At 36.3% G+C, this 23,742-nt stretch overlaps 1 protein-coding gene across 1 annotated transcript in view; it reads left to right on the top strand.

The window, feature by feature from the left end:
- LOC140743577 (uncharacterized) overlaps positions 1-23,742 on the top strand; it is a 111,468-nt gene that overhangs the window by 82,419 nt on the left and 5,307 nt on the right. The window contains exons 3-7 of the mRNA XM_073074972.1: positions 17,441-17,881; positions 19,367-19,474; positions 20,544-20,694; positions 21,207-21,266; positions 22,794-23,032. Of these exons, the coding sequence (XP_072931073.1) occupies positions 17,441-17,881; positions 19,367-19,474; positions 20,544-20,694; positions 21,207-21,266; positions 22,794-22,984 (951 nt within the window). The 3' untranslated portion in view covers positions 22,985-23,032. The remainder of the gene's footprint in view (positions 1-17,440; positions 17,882-19,366; positions 19,475-20,543; positions 20,695-21,206; positions 21,267-22,793; positions 23,033-23,742) is intronic.

Below are 23,742 nucleotides of genomic sequence, written 5' to 3'. Positions count from 1 at the left end.
AAAGGGATAGGATATAAATTAGCCAGTAAAAAGTTTTATTAACCTGTTTGAAGATTGTCAGTCTTTTTCTAGGAATCGACATTTTAAATTTGCAACTAATTTATTCTGTACCCGTAGTATGAGTTTTAACAAAAATGACTGTTTTTGTATTTATTCTGATACAGTTCGCTTGGGGCGCTCATTAGAATTGTATGAGCAAATACGTAAACAAATACAAAAACAGTAATTTTTATAAAAACGTAAAACCTCATGCTAAGCGTACTGGTGTTATTTCTTTTATTTTTAGTAGTTTAATCATATTAGTTCGTTAATCATTCAAGATATAACTGCAATAAGGTAACACGTTACCACCGTCAACGCCACGTGTCAATTAATCGGTGTTTTTCTCCATTGCGTTATTGCTTCAACGTTAATTATCTGATGTCTTGCTAGGGCGTGTTGTCTCGATGGTAGACGGTCACAGGCATTACGTGTGGTTACGTCATAGATTAGTAAAGATACTTCGCCGCCTTGAAATTGAATGAAGCCACAAACGGCTTATTAGTAAGTTCTTTTTTTGAATTCTTGACAAATAAAAACATTTTTAGAGAAAATTTACGAATAAATAACTAATACTGCGTAATTTACATAATAAATACATAATTATTTCAGGGACAATATTTTAGGCACATTTTAGCACGGAGACGTGGGAAAAATTTTTTACGCAACTATTTCAATTCTCAAAATTGGGTACATTTTCCTGTTAGGAGTGAGTAATCTTTACTAATCTGTGGGTTACGCATGTATTATAGTAGCGATAGCCTAGTGGTTAAAAACTTGGCCATCGAGGGGCCTAAACTTGAAATCCCAGGCACCTCTGGTTAGGTTAGGTTATATTTTAGGCACATTTTAGCACGGAGACGTGGGAAAAATTTTTTACGCAACTATTTCAATTCTCAAAATTGGGTACATTTTCCTGTTAGGAGTGAGTAATCTTTACTAATCTGTGGGTTACGCATGTATTATAGTAGCGATAGCCTAGTGGTTAAAAACTTGGCCATCGAGGGGCCTAAACTTGAAATCCCAGGCACCTCTGGTTAGGTTAGGTTAGGTTAGGTTAGTAGTTAGTTAGGTTAGGTAGTATTAAAAATTAATGATCACTTGCTTACAAACGGTGAAGGAAAACATCATGAGAAAACCTACATACCTGAAAAATATTAAAAAGCAAAAATATTTTTAAAGGTATGTGAACTCTATCAATTCGCACTTGTCCAATGCGTGGATGTATTAGATAAAGTGACCAACGTCGAAAAATATTGGTTTCCTGTATAGTACCATTATACATACTCAGTAAACATTAATGTGTCTATCTATTATGGTTCAGGAGATCGAGTCCTAAGACAGACGAACAGACAGCGAAGTCTTAGTAATAGGGTTCCGTTCCGTTGGGTACGGAACCCTAATAACCCTAAAGACCCTTCCTACTCCGAGAAGAACCATGTACCAATATATTTAGATATAAATAGGATACTGACAACAAACATACTCCAACAGTCATAGTTCTGTTAGAAATCCGACCTGGACCCGCAATGGTGGAGCGTGCCAAAATCCATTAGGGGTACGGGGGTACGCGGGGGTGCGCGGAGGGTTGGGAAGGCATCCATTAGCTAATTAGCAGTGGCTACCGTGACCCCCTTCTTGCCAGATTTTTACCGCGTCTTTGGTTGCTAATTGATTTTTACTGAAAACCATACGGAGTAATGCTTTCTGGTGTCTTTTACAATTATTTATTCATGTCTTCATTACCTTTTATAATACCTTATTTATCCCAAACAAATGTGTTAGAAGTAAACGTGTGTACGTGTGTTTTAACACAACAAAATTAACAACAGAATTTACAAGTTTTAATTGCAATATAATTTTAAAAAATCTAAATTCTAATATGAGTGACGCTTATTTTTGATTAAACTCAATAAGATGTTGTTAAAGAAACTAAGAATATAAGAAAAGGAACCAAGATAAAGATAAGAATAAAACAAAATAAATGTTATAAAATAGAATTGTGTATTTTTTTGTTAAAACTAACAACCCGATGGTTGTACGGAAAAGCATTACTTATTATAACAACAAAGAATCTATAAAAAAGTGTAAAAACATGCCAACCGCGCGATGAATAATAGTTTTCGGATCTTCACTCATAAAATCACACCCCAACGCAATACACTCCGCAAGCAACGCCATCAAATTAAAAAGTGAAACTAGCAAGGGTTTGTGTATCATCGTGAGCATCTAATGAGGTAATGGGCATCCAACGAGCGGGCCGCGTGGCGCACACGCGAACAACCCCTGCCGATAGAATAATTTCATTATTATAATAAAACGAAGTCAAATGTGTAAACGATGGCACGTGATAATCATGACCCGGTGACCCCTGATTAATGTTCGACAGCGAATGGGTATGGAATAGTACGGATCTTTCAAAGTTTGGATTGTTACGATTTGATAGTGCAGAAAATCTGTGTATTCGTTATCGAAGATGCCGTAAAATTAAGGTAGATAGATAGAATACGAGTAGAAAGTAAAAGTTAAATCGCACAAGGAAAATAGTTCATTCTGAAGACCCTGATGAGGAGAATGGGACAAAATTATTTTGATCGTGTATTGTCACCGGTTTTTGATGTGTTCGAAATTTTAAATTAATTGGGCCGTTCAAAGTGGGTAAAAATAGAGTTCAATGATTCGATTACATACATACAGGTCAAGCTAGTAAAAGTGTCGTAAAATATAACAAAACGATGAAAAAGTACCTACCTATGATGAATTTACAGATTTTCCATACCTTAAAAATAATTAGTATTTCTCTTTATTTTCCATATATGTAGTAAACCGAAAGTATTTTCAAGAACTTTAGAATTACATAAAGTGTGGTTTTGTCGAAAGAACATTGAGTATCTATTTACGAGTTACCGTAGTTACTATTACGACTTCGGTCTCAATATAACTTACAAGGGGCCAAAAAGTAACCGGCGGTAAGTAGCCGATAGTCATGACAGTTAATTTATAAAACGATGAGTTACAAGCATTACCCAAAAACGACTCAGCGGGTACAATAAACATTATGAGCGCATTCATTAATAGCTGACCGCTGACAAACGGTGCCTTTGCCCCCTACTGCCTCTCACCCATTATTCTCATAAGCCCCCCGCCCCCCTGACACCCCGAGGGTGGACGGGCCTCCCTACTCCGCCAGGTGTAAAACTGCCCGGTCACGGAAAGACAGACATGCGATGCGGCTAATATGTTTTTATTATTAAAGCTTTACTCACCTATGCATCCCTTCGCCGATAAGGGATGACCCATGAATATGCATGTGGTGATTTGTTTAATACGTTACCTTTTAGTTTCAATGTAATGTATGGAAACCCTAAATGTCGTAGAATGGAATGTTATTGCACTTTTGTTTCACGTTTCTACATTTCACACTTATAAATGGGAAATTATTTCCTGTTTATTGAGATACATTTTTTTATAATATCTTGAAACATTCATCCAAATTGTTGACATGTAAATACAATAAAATATATCTGAGGTTCGTTATAAAAATAAGAACAAACTTTAACTGACTTGCCGGCTTCATAATTTCACCTCCATTGCCGGTATTGGTATACTACAGCTATTTATATCACGGAAAATAAGAATAACTGTTGTGCACAACAAAAAATAACAGTTGAAAGTGGCTCGCAAGTACTTACCTATTTTCTTGACGGTGAGTCAAGTGTTTTCTCTGCGAATTCGTGTTACTAATATCTTGAAAGAGTTGAAAGCTCGCATGAGTAATCGAGGAAGACATGTGTCAGTGCCGGCAACTTTAGTGCCGTCCAAATGTGTTATCTTTATGCTGCTATCAACGGAAAATCCCGGTTTCTTTATTACGAGATCTGATGGTGACAATGATAATACGGTAGTATGATTTTATAACGCATCGGCTATCTATATAACACTGCCATAACACGACATATTCAAAGAAGAGAGCTTGGTGATAGAAATCTTAGTATTAAATATTCACATAACTTAGTTACTGCATTCTTAGTATGAGTTTTTACGTTTTCACAAAAATGACTGTTTTTGTATTTGCATACGTATTTCCCATAATTTTCCAATGAGTTCTGACAGTCCGCTAAGGATACTGATTGGATATGTACCGGCTAATACGTAAACTCATACTAAGGGTACAGTTTTGTCATTAACCGTGCTAATACCTACTTATGGTAAGCACAACTTGACATGTTAAACGGATATTTGCAACGAAATATTTTAACATATTATTTAAATAACAGGCTTTACGTACTTATTACCCCTATTTTGAAGGTCGCTGACCTTTCATTGTTTGACTATGGTCACATTATTGACTTATTGTGTTACATTCACATCACACTAATTTATGTACCTTAGGTAAGTATTACCTCGTAAGTATTACAGGCATTACTGACTATCAGTTCTGGTACAGTCCGCTAGGGGCATTGATTGGAAATGTATGGGCAAATACGTAATCTATACTAATATTATAAACAGGAAAACTTTGTTTGTTTGTTTGATTGTAATGAATAGGCTCAAAAACTACTGGACCGATTTTAAAAATTCTTTCACCATTCGAAAGCTACATTATCCACGAGCAACATAGGCTATATTTTATATGAAATATATTTGATAAATAGATTTTGAGGCGGTACAAATTTTGCCGGGTCAGCCAGTCATATATAAAAACAGTAATTTTTGTAAAAACGTAAAAAATCAGATAAAGGGTACAGATCAGACAGATACAGATACAGTTTTTAAATCCTCCTAAAGCGTTTTTCGCTTGTTAAATGTATTTTCAATTAAATAATATCTTGTTAATATAATTTACTTCTTAATATTATCTGATACCTATAATTCAAAGATAATGACAAAGCTACGTAATTTACGGTTTCGACCCTACTGCATTCTAGATATTGATCAGGAATTTACTGTTTGTGTTTCTTCATAAGCGATTGAACATAATTGCTTACTATTTCTTACCGAAAATTACCAAAAGCCGAAGACATCAAATGTATTTTTTATACTATAGGAGTAGTAGACGAACATGCAGTTCACCTGATGGTAAGTGGTTTCTGTAGCCAATGAAAATCTGTTATCAACCCCAGATAGAATTATATATCCCTACCTGAGATCGACCACAGATGCGCCGCTACCCTTGAGGACTAAGCTGAAACGCGTCGGAAAAGTATGTCTCCAATATCACATCCTTCAAACCAGAACACATCAGCGCTTAAAACTACTGTTAATAGGCAGAAATAGGTGTGGCGGTGGTGTCGCCGGAGTCGAACCGAAAAGTGTTCTACCATGGTTCTACCACCTTAATAAGACTAGACTAAGTATACTAGCAATAGACCGGAAATGGCGTGGAAAAGTGACATCCACAGAGTTACCAATTGTTAATACAGCGGTTTACTGCTGACCACAGGTAGTTTGAGATGTTTAAAAACAAAATTGAAATATCCACGGAAAGAGAGCGAATAATACTACTTTAGATCTACTACGGCATCTAATAATAGAATATAATATTTTCATAAATAGAATTTATTGTATACACAATTGTAAAATGAAGGATGACTGCATTATTTACTCACACTTGCTTAACCTTTACGCATTGCAATCTCTTAACAATTTCATGTTCATTTTTACAAGAGCCAAAAGTAAAAATAGCAGAAGCATTGCGTCCTCTGACTTTTGCACGCTAAGGTCCAAAATTGTAACATTTAATTGAACCATTCATAAAATAAATATAGTTAAATACGTTTTTCTTATTCGTTCCATTATATTAAAATTCGTTTGTTTCGTTCTCAATTAGTTCTTTGGTTAACGTAATAAATATCGCACAGTAATGTAGGTTGCCATAAATAATACGAGAAATATTTGCCTACTCATTTTTTAGTAGTGTATACAGCGCGATGTTCCCGTTCTCGCCACCCTCGATCAGATATTTACCAAAAATTATGGGAAAGGCAAACATTACTCGTATTACAATGTCTTTTTCGTCAATTTAACTCCGCCATGGGACCGCATGTGAAATGCTTTGTTATTGCCCCGACATACATGTTTACGCTTTATTGGCTTTCTGACATATTTGCCTCTTGTATGAACGAATTTTTGGATGACCCTTATTTAGGTAATTTAGGTAATAGCATCAGGCGTTAGGTACATATTATATATTTTGTGATACAGACTAAAATCACACATTTTGGTAGCGTTGTTGCGAAGTAGTTTTATCCTAAGATAAGATTTTTATTTGCTATTTTACATCAATACGCTGTGTAACAGGAATGTTCATAAAATATTCATTTGTATATAATGTAGGTTGTCGTGAACACATTATTGTCCCACTACTGAGTAGGCATTTCTTAGCCAAGTGCGTGTTGGTAGACTTTACGTACTTTTGAGAATTTTTTTAAAGGTATCGTGAGTATGTAGGTTTTCTCACATAGTTTTTCTTCACCGTTAAAGCAAGTGATAATGTAGAATGCGCACATAGCTTTGAAAAATCCGGTCCTTGCCTGGGATTTCAATATCGGACCCCTTTATCAAGACACCGAGTTTTAGCCAATAAGTTATCACTACTGTGCAGGTTGAATATTCACAACAATTACGTTAACTCGTCTATTAAAGTTGCCAGCATGAAGTTAGTCTGACTAAACAAAAATTACATTTTTCCATTCAAAACGTTTTTGTTTTTTCATTTATTAAAAAAAATATTAAGCAATTTATCGCTATACTTCTGAAAAATCCGGTATGGATTCTACAAATTTCATAAAAAAATGTGTCTGTTTAACATTGAGATAGCATAGGCCGCCTCCACGAGGTTGGCGGTGGGCGGCGTTCGGTATCGATCGGGTCTCCCGCCCGCCCAGCGCCGCCCAACCACTAGACGTGCTCCTACGCTATATGCCGACCGCCTATAAAATGTTATTGCTTTTAGTTGTCGTCATTTAATGATACTCATGATAAACTACAATTTCCGCGACCCAAAGAACTCGATAAAGGCGTCACATTTCTCTAGATAGTAATCAATGTTTGATGGTTGTTTTGCAATTTTAATTTAGTCGCACATTACCCGCGGGACGCCTCGGGTGCTAGGAAATCGTTAATCTTAATCGTCATTTGACATTAGGAATTATCTAATTTCAACCATTGGTAGATAAAATTTGGATAGATTAAGTTTTAAAAACGGATGTCACTAAACATTGTAAAATTTTGACGTCGCTAACCTATTATTACCTATTTTTTTTCTAGACACAGCTCTCCTCTCGGAATCCAGATTTAAGCCCAAAGCCGCGCTAGCCAAGTGCGCATTGGTAAACTCAAGCCAACTAAAAATTCTCAAGCCTGTAGGTTTCCTCGTGATATTTTCCTTTGATCTTTCCTCCGTGATGTTTGCATATTTGCACATAAGTTCAAAAATCGGTGGTGCATGCTTATTTTCGAATTTCAAACCACTGGCCTTTCACTAAACTTAATATGAAGAGCGTATATATGTAAAAGGTACATAAATATATTATAGTTATTTATAATTATGTTTTACCATATATTATGTACCTTTCGTCTCTTGAATAAGGTAATAAGGGATTAATGATATTTTCTTAAAGATTAAGCTTAAAGATGCATGTAAGTTAAAAAAATATTATTCAAAAATGATCTACTGTTATAAATACAAAATTGACAATTCGCATAGAACTGTAAGTGGTTGTTTGAAATCCTCATATTTTTCTTGGGTATGTATCTACCTAATGCCTAATCTTAATATTCACTTTTAAATGTTCCTTACAAACACTTTTAAGTCCCTTATCTATTATAATAGTGTAAGGAAAGTTACGGAACATAATCGAGCAATTTACCAGCTATCGAAGGCCGTGTACGGGGAAATTATTAGGCCTTACGTCTTTAATCATCTTTGCGCTTAGAGCATATAAATCGCCGTTAGATTACGATCAGGCTTTCTTCACAGATAAGGCTTTTACTTGCGTCCACATAACGATCGAGGTGGGTAGAGAGTGCAAATAACTAAAAGTTTAGCGTCGCGAATTATGCGATTACCTACATCAGCGAGCAACAAACATTCGTTTAATTTCAAAGTCGAGTTGGGTTACTAAACTCAACTTTCTACCTTTGTATTAAGAGACAAATGAGTGTCGGTTGAGGCTGATAATGTAGCGTTGTGTGCTGAAGAATGAGTTCGCGTGGGTGTTCGCTTGAATTATGGAAATAGAGCGCCAGCACGGGCCAACGTGTTCAAACAATGCTATAACGGTATGGGACAATTTTGAAGCTTTGACGCTCATAATCGTATCGAAAAGGTCGTTTGTTAAACAAATGCTATCGTGGCATAATAATTCACATTATGTTACACAGTTATGAAGGACTTCAATGTTGACTCCGCAGTATATATGTAAAGTCACTTGCGCTTGGGAAAATATTATAAAAATAATTTTCATATTATACATTCATTCTATTTAGATTGAGTTCGGTTAAAAAAATGAAATAATAGTTAAAAGAACAAATTAACTTGATTTTTTTATTTCAATAAGGTACTCACATAAACAAGATTATCACAAAATCTACAATATTGTGCACGAAATAAATATTATAGACATTTCAGTGATAAATGTATTTTAAAAACAGAAGGATCTTTTCTTTTTAGAAGGCATTCATAGCCCAAAATATAATAATATCCACAATTTGTGAGTCGTTTAGTAAAAAAGTAAAATAAATTAACCTGATTCATACAATGAGTGCCGGAATAATTTTATGGTGATAATCGAGTGTCCGTCAAACCTAATTAAGGTTCGCTCCTCAGGGAATCGTATCCACCTCGATACCATATACTTTAGTATCGAATAAATAACGTACCTGTTACAATGAAAATATTTTTATTTTCGTGAATAAAATGCCCGTTTGCGTTTGGTTATAACGTTCATTTACTAAGTAGGTTTGGTACTTTTATGTGGACGAAAAAAGATCTAATATTGTATATGGTATAGAAATAGATTTGGTGATTTTTAGAGAACTTTTAATACCAATATCATAGATTAGTAAAGATTACTCACTCCTAACTAGAAAATGTGCCCAGTTTTGAGAATTGAAATACTTGCGTAAAAAAGTTTTGCCACGTCTCCGTGCTAAAATATCCCTAAAATATTTGAAATAATTATTTATTTATTATGTAAATTCATGTAAATTACGCAGTATTAGTTATTTGTTCGTAATATTTCTCTAAAAATGTTTTTATTTGTCAAGAATTCAAAAAAAGAACTTACGATAATAAGCCATTTGTGGCTTCATTCAATTTCAAGGCGGCGAAGTATCTTTACTAATCTATGACCAATATAATGAATAGTCCATTTTGAAGAAACTTGCCCTAATTGTTTATTAATTTTCAATCTATGTGTAACGAGATTTGGGTGTTATTTTTACCCACACAGCAATATCTCATATATCAGCCGAAATTATTACCTTAGCTTTAGGTTAACGTTTTGTTCGAAACAAAACTGCACTGTATCTACTGAAAATGCTAATACAGGTAAAAATAATGCTTACCAAAACAAATAAAATACAACCATTATATTTAAATTTAAATTACTATTAACATTTGAATCTAGATATACAAAATTACGCCTGGGGGACCTTCTAAATAATCGCCTGTAACACTTTAAAATTCGAATAAAACTTTAATAACTTTTAAATAATAGTTCACAGTAATGAAAAATATCTTTATTAAAAATCGTGTACGTTCAAAGCAACTGAAATCATATCGTCGGCTATTAATAATCAATATTAAATGAATTGCATACCAAAGTTACATAGTTAACAGTGTCTGCAATAGAATAGAATTGTCCAATTTGAATCTTTAGTAGGCATATTCGAAATATTGGTAATTGATAACGGACCTAAAAGAACAATACATTAATCTATACTAATATTATAAAGTGGAAACTTGTTTCTTTTTATTGTAATTTATAGGCTCTAAAACTACTGGACCGATTTTAATTTCTTTCACCATTCGAAAGCTACATTATCCATGAGTAACATAGGCTATATTTTATATGAAATATATTTGATAAATAGATTTTGAGGCGGTACGAAGTTTGCCGGGTCAGCTAGTGAAAAAATATAGTCAGTCAAAAAAATAGAAAACTAGACTTTACCCGCGGCTTCACTCGCATTCAGAGGCTTTTATCTATCCCTCGGGAACGGTACTTTTTATCGGGATAAAAGGTACACGGTATCCTTTTCTGAAACGCTGACAACGGTTACAGAGTTTCATGACAATTTGTTTTGTAGTTAAGGCGTGAGAGCGTAGCAAACAAACACACATTCGCATTTATAATATTAGTAAGGATGTATGTATATTGAATCCATACTGTACCCTAGTATGAGTTTTTACGTATTTCACATTGATTTCCAATCAGTTTTGATACAGTCCGCTTGGGGCGCTGATTGGAAATGTTTGCAATCCATGCAAGTCATGGATAAATATAGATATCTCACCGCCTTGTAATTGAAGAAAGCCATTAAATGGCTTAAACGGCCGACAAATGTGTCAGCCATTTAATGGCTGTCATGGTGTAATTTATGCGAAACAATGCCGACATGTGCAGCTAAGTGGTGCAAAAACGCGAAATCGAAGAAAAAGTGCGGAGAAATATCGTTTCATTCGTAAATAATCTAAATACTACATTTTTTAAATATTTTTCAAACACGAAAATAAATGACAGTGATAATTTCAATTGTCAAAACTGGTTACATTTGCTTGTTAGCACTGACTGACTAATCTATGGGGCAAGTACGTAAACAAATACAAAAACAGTCATTTTTGTAAAAACGTAAAAACTCATACCAAGGGTACTGTTAAAACAGTTTACGGAGGCAAGGAAAGCCGTGCTACTAGCATTATGTCGCAGTCGGCACGCGATGTTGCGATTGACCTACCGAAGAGGTTTTGCGATAAAACGATTTAGAGATACACATATTTTAATTACATATAAAATATTTAATTCAATTTAAATTGACAGTGAAAGGACATTGAACTATCTACAACTTAGAAGTGATAGGCCGGACACAGAAAAAAGTGTCACCCAAAAGTAATTATAGTTATCGCCAAACCGCTAGTCCGCTCTGAAGTTGTTCCGAGCAGGTGCAGGCATACGATTTGCTATGGCGACGCGATTCATTTCTATATTCAGACCGGTCAGTTTTACGCGGACTATACCAATTGGTAACCAATTTTACAAAAATACGTGCCAAACGTCAACCAATTCAAGATGGTGTCCGTGTGAAGCATGGATTAGTAAAGATACTTCGCCGCCTTGAAATTGAATGAAGCCACAAACGGCTTATAAGTAAGTTCTTTTTTTTAATTCTTGACAAATAAAAACATTTTTAGAGAAAATTTACGAATAAATAACTAATACTGCGTAATTTACATAATAAATAAATAATTATTTCAAATATTTTAGGGACATTTTAGCACGGAGACGTGGCAAAAGTTTTTTACGCAACTATTTCAATTCTCAAAACTGGGTACATTTTCTTGTTAGGAGTGAGTAATCTTTACTTATCTATGGTGTGAAGCGAAAAGTTTTTATATGAATATCTTTGCCCTTAGCCCTACTATGCCCTTTTTGTTCTAGGCATAAATAATTTCTCCGTTAGTCGAATATAATAAAAAGATTATTTAATTATTATCATTTAATTACACTACGTTTCATTTAGCATACGTATACTACGTCTAATGGCACTTTTTTATTATGAAGGTGGTAGAACCCTTTGTGGTTCGACTCCGGCGGCACCACCGCCACACCTATTTCTACCTAATAACAGCAGTGTTAGGCGCTGCTGTGTTCCGGTTTGAAGGGTGTGGTAAGGGAGATAGACTTTTCCGAGGCGTTCCAGCTTAGTCCTCAGGGGTGACCTTATGGCCGACCTCAGGTAGGAATATCTAATCCTATCTGGGGTTGATTACAGATGTCCATGGGCGGTAGTAGCCACTTACCGTCAGGTGGACTGCATGCTCGTCTGCTACTCTCATACTATAAAAAAAAAAAAATATGTATACTATTACATCACCTCAAATGTTTCATTCAAATACGTTTTTGAATGAAAGTAGGTACTAGGTATTCCAGGTAGGGACTCTACTACACGGTAGTAGAGTCTAGAGTAGATTAGGTATTACAGAAAAAATGTTTTTACATGCATTACAATTTGAGCTATGCTTTAAAAATACATACTGTATAGTAGATACCTCATCCTTTTTAGAACTCGGTAAAAGTATGCATTAGTTTTATCGCTGGTGAATTTTATTATTTTATTTACCTCAAATGTCACTCAAAGATATCATAGGGCTTAACTAATGAATTTAGCACGATATTTAGGCGGCATAAACAGTCACAAATGCAGGACTCTGATTGGTCAGATTGTATTAGTGGCGTCGGCGGCGTCGCGACGCTCAACCACTATATAATGAAAATACCTCGTGCGTCACCCTCATTATCTCGGAAACCGCCAATCAGACATTATCGCGTGTAATTTTTTGCTCCGAAACTACCTACTATTATTTTTAGTCGTATAGAAGTACCTACACTATCCACATAAATGCGAATAGGTAGATAAGTTATTTTTTTGTCATATCAATGACACTAAGCAAATTGGACGGCTAATAGTTAGGTAGGTATACCATACCGAGCATCATTACAATTATATTGTACGAGCTTTTGCCCGCGGCTTCGCTCGCGTTACGAAGTAATATTTTCATCCCCTATTTTATCCCCTTGGGGGTAGAATTGATCAAAATCCTTTCTTAGCGGATGCCTACGTCATAACATCTACCTGCATGCCAAATTTCAGCCCGATCCGTCCAGTGGTTTGGGCTGTGCCTTGATAGATCACTATGTCAGTCAGTCACCTTTGAGTTATATATATTTAGATGTATCTTTTTAACGCCCGTTATTAATAATCAATCTATCCATTTTACTTTTGTCTTCTAAATATCGAAATTTGGAAATTTAAAAGGTAAGGTAATAGTCACATTTCTTTTACACGAATGTTGAAAATAACATAACTAAAAACTTTTCACTTTACCCCTAAAATAGAACGATACTATTCCAGTTAACTAATTATTCTGCTTGACATATAATATATGAGTATTACTTATTTATTGGTTCTTAGCGATAAATTAACGCAACCCACTTTACAGTTAGAAGAAACATTCCTTGAACTTATGAAAGGAAATAATAAACGAATTTATCTAGTTAAGTGGGTATTTGTTCGTAATTATTTAGAGTGCGTTCAGATTTATTATCGCGTTGTTTCGTTTTATACTGTTGCAAGCAATAAATTTTATTTCGAGATAACATCTAGTTCAAACGCGTCTTTTTATTCGCGGGTGCTATTCCGCGGGTGGTTCTTTATTTCACAATAGCTAGCCTAAAATGGATACGCAATATCGATACGTGAATAGTATCGATACTTTGGTTTGTGTAATTGTTTTTTTTAATAGAATACTTTCTTTTTAATTTTACACAGCAACGATGATACGATCTTTGTGTAGATTTACGCGATATAAAAAAATACACATCCGTAGATTAGTAAAGATTACTCGCTCCTAACAAGATAATGTAACCAGTTTTGACAATTGACATATAGTTGCGAAAAAAAGTTTGGCCACGTATTGTAAATTTTCTCAAAAAATGTTTTTATTTGTCAAGAATTCAAAAAAGTACTTACAAATAAGCCGTTTGTGGCTTTATACCATTTCAAGGCGGCGAAGTATCTTTACTAATGTATGTACACATCAAACAATTTCTATATTTACGAATAAAAAAATGTTTTCTCTTTGTATTTACGCCTCAACGATCATCCAGCCTTTGTGTAGATTTATACGGAATTAAAAAAAATAAAATATAAAATGATCTCTATATTTACGAACGTAGTTACAAAAATAATTATAATGATTAAAAATTAAATTAATGAGTAAAGTAATAACACGTTTTAAAACTTCCCAAAACCTACGCCCTATACAACTAGCCACGTAAATAAGCTAAGTTGTAACGAATAAAGCACCTAACTAAACTCCCGTCATAGATTATTTAGTCGTATTTTCGTTTTATTTACGTATTTTGAAAAAACGTTCGCAAATACAGTGTTTGTACAAATGTGAATAGAAAACTACGAAAAATAATTTAAGTTATATAAATATTATGAATAAAAGAAAACCGTATCGATTATTAAAAAAAATGTTTTTTTTTTTAATCAATAACAATTATACAAAGGGTTCATTTACAATCTACAGACAAATACCGTTTCGAACGCGTGACGTAGCCGACAATACTCGTAAGTATTCTCTTATACAATTTTGTATTTACTTTCTCATATCTACCGTAATACAACCGTGCCTAAAATATTGTATAGAAGTTTTAGTCTGACACGTCCCGTGTCTGACACGTTCGAAGCCGAATTTCATCTTAATCTTTGTGTGCGTTGCGTTTAGTCGCAATGTAGTTGTGTTCTTTGCTGGAACGACTCGAAACAAGTCTGGAGATAACGTTTGAAAGTAGAATATCCACATACGTACGCTCTTTCAATTATGATAAACAAATAGTAACAGCGAACGTTTCCCACAAGTTTTCTGCGATATCACCGAGTATACGGAGAGAAAGATCGAATTCCATGTAAAGCGAATTTAAATGGCGCAGAGATAGCCGTGTATAAAGTATAACAATCAGCAATAAATAAGCTAAACACATTGTTCGCGTTCTTACTTTTTTAATGTTAATTTCGAGATGTAGTTGTACCGTAAATTAGTTTTCACAACGCGCGCTTTATCTTGATGAGATAGGAGTTCCCCGGGGCGTCGCAACATACAATTTGGCGGCGAGTTTTCTGCTCGATCTATAACACGGCTTAATCTGTGCTACAGTTGCCTAAGCTCGTCTAGCCGTGGTGGAGGAGACGCTGGCGCAATCGTTCGATCCACAAAGGTCATGGAAGGAATTTGCGCGGTCCGGCGTGCTTGCGACACCACGTCTCTGTACCAAGGAGGTTCCATTCGGTACACCGTGCAAAGGGTTACCGATCTCTCGCTCGGATACTTGCAAGCAGGTTGACACGCTCGTTGTTCAATAAATGAAACGCATTATCCGTGCCTACAACTAGAACGCTCACCTCACTATGCAAAAGGTCTGAATTATTTTCGTCCTGTTCATACTACGAAATGACTTTTGCATTTAATACGTTTGTCGATCCGTGAAATTAATCAGATACATATTAAACGACTTAACGTAAGTATAAATATAATATGACGTAGGTACTTGTTATCATAATTTTCGTTAGTTTGAACATATTTACTGAATCATCCAAAATATCGTAAGCATACAAAGCAAAGAGATAAAATACTTCCATCTACGGTTTAGATAAACGATGGGAATGAGACTTGTAAATAAAGATAAAACAATTGTGTCTTGTCAATCGGTATAATATTTATTTAAATATTCCTCACGATATTTTCCTTTAGGTTAATGCAAATAAATTTATCTCTTATATGCACATAACTTTAACAATCATAAGTGCGTGCCGGGGCTTCGAATCTTGAACCCTCGAGTGGCCGAGTTTTAACCACTAGGCTATCACTCCTAACATATATTTGGTTGAAAGACATTAATTTCTTTCAACCAACTGACACTTTAAAACAAATTAATCTAATATGTGTAATAACTACCTAAGACTAGCATGTTTGTCAAATTACTATTTCAAATATCAGCATCAACCCATTACTGTCCCACGGCTGGACATTGGTCTCAAATATAATTATAATTAACTAAATTTCTAGACAGAACTGACACTAAAATACACATAACATAAATACCATAAGACCTAAAATAAAACATAAATTAACTCACCATTGTATAAATGACTGTACCATTCTTTATAATGTGCATGTTATATTTTATCCGTGAATAATCGTATTTCACTCCGTAAGCTCTACATCTGAGCCTCTACATCAGAATAGCCTACGTGTATCAAATGCCTAACAATGAGTTCAAAGTCGTGTGAGCTTTTTAGGGTTCTGTACCCAAAGGATAAAAACTTTTTTTTCTCAATAACATGTCTCAAATTTGGCGATTGTTGTACACTCCAGTAAGTGGCATGCATACTGGCCTATATCTTGTGAATGTTACTTATATGAATGTTTGTATGTTATGCTGTTGTTGTGTCTAAAATAAATAAATAAATAAATAAAACGGAACCCTATTACTAAGCCTCCGTTGTTTGTCCGTCTGTCACAGGGCTTAATCTCCTGAACCGTATTAGAGGGGCATTTGAAATTTTAGCAGAATATGTATAAGAGTGGCCGCTATAACAACAAATACAAAAAATAAAAAAGTGAAGATAAATGGCGGTCGTCATACAAGAAACCGCTACTTTTCGACGTTTTCCGCTTTATCTATTGAACTATAATAGGTAGACAGTTCCAGTTTTCACATTGCATTTACTTCATTGGCTGCTATAATAACAAATACGGTACGGAACCCTCATGCGCGAGGTCGACTTGCACTTAGCCAATTTTTATTGTGTTCATCGCACTTCGTATAATATGTAGCATGCATAAAAAGTTCAAAGTTAACTGAAATCTCATCCGACAATGTTGGTTTATAAGTCCGTGCCTCGTCACCTGCGCGCGTGGGCGCATTGTATGCAAATGCGTTCGGCGGTCTGTCCGCGCCACAGAGAAATTGGAAATTGTGAATATCATACGCCATTCACGATTTTAAAATTGTCGTGTTTATAGGACACATTCTTTTCTGATACTAACTGCTCTAGTAGCGGTAGACGAAGTAGAAGTAGGTATCTATTTCAGAAACAGGTACTCCGTTTTGGTAAATCTAACGCAATTTAGTAACAAATGTATTTTACATTACACTTAATAGTAATCTGCAAACAAGAAATAAGAAATGTCTATACATAAATTTAATAACATTTGAAACCTAGTTATCGCAAGAAACTACTTAGTATAAATGTGTTTGCATTTCAAACAAATTATTGACGGAGCACAAAATGGTATGAGACAGATTTTCAATCGAAATAATATCTCTGCTGACGATCGCCTTAAGAATTTACTTAAAAGCTAAGGCAATAGGCTATTTGAAATACCCTGCCCCATGGGATTGGTCTTTGTGATCAAAGGATTTGCATAATAAATTTCTTGTGGAATTTCTTAGAATAAATCGAGTTGAAATGTTTGTAAACTTAATATGTCTGTATGAAAGTTCGTATTAGTTAATTTTGTTTAACTTGCACGATTTCTTTTTTTTCTTCATACGTAAGAATATCATAAAACGTTGGTAGTCTGATATACACATTTTGTCTTTTCCAGACATCAGAGATAGAGTCCCTGCTCTGCAAGCAAGAGGGCGCTACGCTTGCGCCCTCCCACATGGACCTGTTCGACGGTGGAACTTCCTCGCGCGACGATGCCTTCCTCCGCCCTGCCCTGTGGGAGGACATCGCCTCTTCCATCAGGAACATCGACCCTGAGAATGCAAACATGCTCGCTCCCCTGGGGGCGACTCACGTCAAGCTCGAAGCTGATGACCCGTTGCTCGAAGAATGCGCGACTCCACTTCTTAGTCCGTTGGAAATCAAGACGGAGAGGTTATGCGCGCCGCCCTCGTACGCCCACCCGCACCCTCCGCAGCACCAGCCGCAGCAGCAGCCGGCCACGTCGTTCTCCAAGTACCCACCGTCGAGGCTCGTGTACATGTCGCCGTTGACCCCGCCCGGCTCCGATCAGGGAAGTCCAGGAAATTCTATGCAGGTAACATCAGCATCATACTTATTCATGCAAAAGGGTCTTGCGTTGCTTGCGACGATGCGACAGATGGTACCATCTCTTGCTTAGCGATTGTGCTGTTATCATTTGTATCACTTGATCACTTTTTAGCAATGTCATGACGTCGCGTCGGGCATAAATGGAGGATGGAATTTAAAATCTTAATGGTAAGTGGGATGATCGATTCGGTAAGACGTCCTCCATAAATTTGTCATAATTGAATATACTGATTACAATCTCAAGCCAACATTTCAGTATTTATAATGTGGCGGATCTATGATGAAGAAGCTGATTGTGAAATTTCTTTGCAAAATATTGCTTCAAATTATTCTTTAAATCAACTTTACAATAGCTAGTTCTTATTAAGCAATCGGAGCAATGCTATAGAGAATGCTAATAAGATAGGTACACAATATTCTTATAACATTTATTACCTATCTTTTAAAACATCTTTTTTGAGCTATTCCTACTAGCTATTTTCTCGGGACAATATAAACAAGATTTGGGTCTAGTTTTCAGACAGGTCCTCTTAGTATTTCAGTTTTAATCAAAGCATATCAGATTATTTTAAAAGTATTTTTGGGAGTTGTTGCTAATGATTCCAATAAGCAGCGTTCTGTATACCTAATCACAGACACACTTTATTTTATTCTATGAACATATATGTAGATATAAAAAATATCAATTATAAGCTAATGTGTTTGTGTATGTGATGAGCTGGGTGGTTCGATGTTTTAGCAATATTTAACAGAGCCTTTACACGTCACTTAACCTCTGAGATTAATGTGGACCTCTAAGATATTCAATCTTATAAAACCTGAGGTACCTTATAATCTTAACCTTCAAATATACATAGACGTAATGAAAGCTAATAACAAAATCTGTAAAGGTATCACATCTCTTGTGAAATTTCCTTTTTTTTTTTTCCTTTTTTTAAATTCAAGCCACATTCTGATCCACTGAATGCATTATTAATTGCGCATAATATTAAATATCTACAGTCAGAATATTACTAAAGGACCGACATACATAAAAGTGAACCGTGTTGCATAGCATGTGGAGACTATTTTCCAAAAAACGCCAGTACCCTTACTATGAGTTTTTACGTTTTTACACAAATGACTGTTTTTGTATTTGTTTACGTACTTCCCATCAATTTCCTATCAGTTCTGATACAGTACGCTAGAGGCGCTGATTGGAAATGTATGTGCAAATACGCAAACAAATATAAAAACAGTTATTTTTGTAAAAACGTAAAAAATCGTACTAAGGGTACAAAATAATGGGTGCATTAGGTTACACGCAAGTTAATACGATGCACCGATGCGCACTTGTATGTAATTCGGCTTATAAAACCTCTACGGTATAGCAGTACTCTATAGCAAATAGTGTATTTTATGTATGGAAACATATTAAAGACCCTTGGAGTCGGCTTAGATTATTTCATGTGATTTGGGCTGTTCGTTGCAGGGCGGTCCGCGCCGCACGCCGCCGCCGCCGTACCACCCGCCGCCGCTGCTGCGCGCGCCCCACGGCCACCACGCGCACCACCCTCACCATACCCACCACCATGCACAAGTAAGTATACTTTGTAGGGTTCCGTAACGGTAAAAACGGAACCCTATTACTAAGTCTCCGCTGTCTGTCCGTCTGCCACAAGGCTCTAACTCTTGAACCGTAATAGATGGACACTTGTTTTCTTTACAAATTATGTAGGTATATCGATGGCCGCTATACCAAGTAATCCTAAAAAATATTGAGTATAAAAGGGGGTCACCATACAAGAAGCCGCTATTTTGCTAGGTTTTTTGCTTTATCCATTGAAGCGGAATAGGTAGACAGTTTTCAATTTTCACTATATATTTACTTTTATGGCTGCTATGAAAATAAATGCAGTCCACATAATGTTAAATGTTCTCTACAATTAACGGACATCCGTAACCAATTAATTTAGAACAGGAGTTCCATCTGAAGTCCGTCACAGATGTGTTACCCTTGACAATGGTTTCAACAAATCTGTTGGTCACACATTCCACCAATATACAAGAACTAGTTTACGCTAAAAATAGGTGACTGTCGAATTTTTGTGTGAACAAAACTATTCCTACCCTAAATAGGAATGCGTTGTGTGAAAGCAAATTGCTATTAAATGGTCAAAGAACTCAAAGACATGAATAACCCTCCTTTCTCACAAAGACTTAATACAACATTGACAACGGCTTCATCTAAATCACCTACAAATACAAAAATCAAAATTAAATTCACTTAACCATCAAATAATAAAGTACCTGACTACTGAATTAGGATTGCATGTGTGGAAAAGTCCTAGTATTAGTGTGTTGCTGCAGACAATGCAACAGTTACATTGACTCTTACGTACATATAATAGAGACTAACTACTGATTTACGATTTTTCATGACATATATGAAAAATCGAGAGCGACTGAACTGAAATTTGGGTCTTTTGTATGTTTAAAGTTTCACCACTAGTAATGCACCGTTAGTTATTATTCATTGGTCAAATTCACTTTAACCTTCAAATAGGACAGTACCTAACTACCGGATTGCGTGTGTGAAAAAGTCCTAATGTCAGCCGAATTACGAATGTGTGATGTGAAAAAGTCCTAACGTTAGTTTGTTGGTGCAGACGATGCAACAGTCCCTGCAGATGGCGCCGCAGCCGCAGCCGCTGGCGCACGTGCTGACCCACTCCCGGCTCGCGCCGCCCTCCGCGAAGTACAACCGACGGAACAACCCCGAGCTCGAGAAGCGGCGGGTACATCACTGCGACTTTATCGGTACTCATTGTTTATATATTTTAGTTTTTTCGCGCCCAGATAATAAAAGGTTCCCTGCGAACAGGGAGAGGGTGCTTATGTACTAGCACCAACGCCGCGACTGTTGCCTAGTTGTGTGGGACTCGTCCATAAGGGACTCACTCACTAAGTCCTCACTCACTAAGCGACGGCTGTTTAGTCCTCGAGGCCTCCACAGCCGTTGTCTGATGGCAAAATCTTAGTGGGGAAAAAGTGCATGTAAATTTTGATATCGATACTCCTTGTGAGATGAAAATATATGAGTGAATATATGAGTGACAAACCCAAGATACTGACAACATTTCCTCTTTGATTCGCTATAGGTACTAATTCGTTGAGGTAAATGCACACATGCATTTGAAATACACTTGAATATCGCAGCTGTTATACGATACTTTACCAACATAATGAATAAATTATATTATGTATTATAAGCAATGTATTTAGTTAAAACATCCCGATGTTTCATGATAAAATATATTCTACTGTTTCAGGATGCACCAAGGTGTACACGAAAAGTTCACACCTTAAAGCTCACCAGCGAATACATACAGGTAATATAATATATTTTACTTTCTTCTATGATGTACATAACTTATTTTATAGTCAGTTTTATCATGGGGCAATGCGATAGTAAACTGCACTGCGAACATATTGAGAAAAGTAACTTGTCAAAGATTAGACGTAAGGAAATTGTTTTAATACAGTGTACTAATAAAACAGCAATAACGATAAAACGTGGCTTTGTGAAACTGCTCAGTAATAAGTACCTGCGGTTGAAACTAACGACGTTATTGACAAGCTCTGCGAAGTGTCATAAAAGAAAAACAAGATATCCACTAAGTTTCTCTTCACAATCGACTCCGCTGAAACTGGCATGTTCGATTTGTTAGATCTTCGAAATAGCTTTTGCATTATTCCGCTTTAATATCAATAATCGATCCATCTTATTTTTGTCTAAAGTCGAAATTTGACAATTTCTAGCAGACAATTGTGAAATTTCCGTCTTTAGTGGACAAAAGATAGATAGATTATTAACGAGCGTTATTCTGTCCCTTTGTACTTAAGTATATCAGTGGAATAAAATATACAACTATATCTCAAACTCTAGATATTGTTGATTCTTATTCCAATTAAATGCGATTTTAGAGGCAGAATTGAGTGTATTTGATACATTAGCGAAAAATGTTACATATCACTTACAACCTGACATTATTAGATTGAGGTAATGTTAATTCTTTGTTGCGATACTAACATCCACAGGCCTTCCATTTAGGTATCTGAACGATAAAATCAACAAACACTGATGTGTTCTGGTTTGTAGGGCGTGGTAAGAGAGACGTACTTTTCAGGGGTATCCCAGCTCAGTCCTCAGGGATAGCGGCGCATCTGTGGACGACCTTAGGTAGGAATCTAATCTTATTTGGGGTTGCTTACAGATGTCAGAAGTCAGACAAAAGCTACTTACCTTCAGGTGGACAGCATGCTACTCCTTTTTTTATAAAAAATAAACACGAAGGCGTAGTTTTTTTATGATATAGAAGATGCAAACGAGCATGCACTCCTAATAAGATTTTTTTTTTGCATGTGTAAAGTACCGAATGAGTAATAAGGTACTTTATATTAATTACAATCTAGCCTACTATAAGACTAATGAGTAATTTTACGCTAAATAATCATATAATGAAGGCGGCGCCCTCTTTGTCTTATCACATAAAGGAGTAGACATATTGTTCTTGTGTTCTATAATGTTCACTTCACTATTTCAGTCACACTACACTGTGTCATGTCACTAACTCAAATGGTTTAGTCCTTTTGAGTCTTCTCACTAGGTCCGTCGTATCCTGATAAGATAAAATTAGATTGTTACCTGACGTTGACCACACATGCATTGCTACCCCTAAGGATTAAGTTAGACCGCCTCGGCTAAGTATGTCTCCACATAAAAAGCGAACCACAGCAGTCTAAGTACTGCTGTGGTCTGCTGTTAGGCAGTGTTGCTGTGGAAGTGGTGTCACCGGAGTCGGCCACAAAGAGTTTAAAAGTTCTAACGAGACACTAAGTGGTAACTGTTGCGATAGGAGAAAAGCCGTACACATGCCAGTGGCCGGAGTGTGAGTGGCGTTTCGCGCGATCAGACGAGCTGACGCGCCACTACCGCAAGCATACCGGCGCGAAACCGTTCAAGTGTGCGGTCTGCGAGCGCTCCTTCGCGCGCTCCGACCACCTCGCGCTGCACATGAAGCGGCACCTGCCCAAGACGTCCAAATGACACGCAAGAAGGGGTGCTGAACAGCCCCCTGCGCCCTGCACCACTCAGGTAAATAAAATAACTCTTTATTTCATTTTTTTCGATTACGACCAGACAGATGTCTGAATTATGAACTTGCTGAATTGTGCCTGAGTGTGTGGGTATTAGTGATTGTGTGTGTCTATGGCACCCACTATACAGGGAATCCTAGTTTGGGACTATGAGTGTCGATAGCGTATTTAAAGCATTATGTGCCACAGCTGAGTAGGCCAGGAGCTTGCCACGTTCCAATACAGTTTTAGTAGAGTACTCAACATATATACGAGATTATAATCCATTTTACTTAGTTAAATCCACTGCTACAAATTAATGGTTAGTCCCGGTGGTGCCACCTCTAGAGATTTATGTAGAGTTTTACCTTCTTTAAAACATCAAAAAACTGCTGATTAAAAAAATAAAATACGTGTGGCACTCGGAGACTGCCGCGGTAAAGCTATTGCATAGCATTTTTTATCAACTTATGCAATTACAATTATATATTTATTTTATTTATGCAGTATGCAAAAAGTCATTAACCCGTCAACTGGCGTGTGCGCCCGGGGTGCACAGATCCCTACTAAAAAGTATCACCGCTGTGCCGGTCGGAGTGGGGGGTGTTAGGTTTTTTCGTTACGGAATTTCTGGATTCGGTCTCCACGCCCAAGGCCCGCGATAGAAGCTATGCAATAGCTTAAAACAAACAACACAACGTGCCGCTAAGATTGAACTCATTGCAAGCT

This window comes from Epargyreus clarus, unplaced genomic scaffold, assembly GCF_041222505.1.
Source record: "Epargyreus clarus isolate Ecla_fem2 unplaced genomic scaffold, WU_Ecla_fem_2.2 ptg000007l, whole genome shotgun sequence".
Classification (NCBI taxonomy): Eukaryota; Metazoa; Arthropoda; class Insecta; order Lepidoptera; family Hesperiidae; genus Epargyreus; species Epargyreus clarus.
This window is presented reverse-complemented; position numbering and strand designations above follow the sequence as displayed.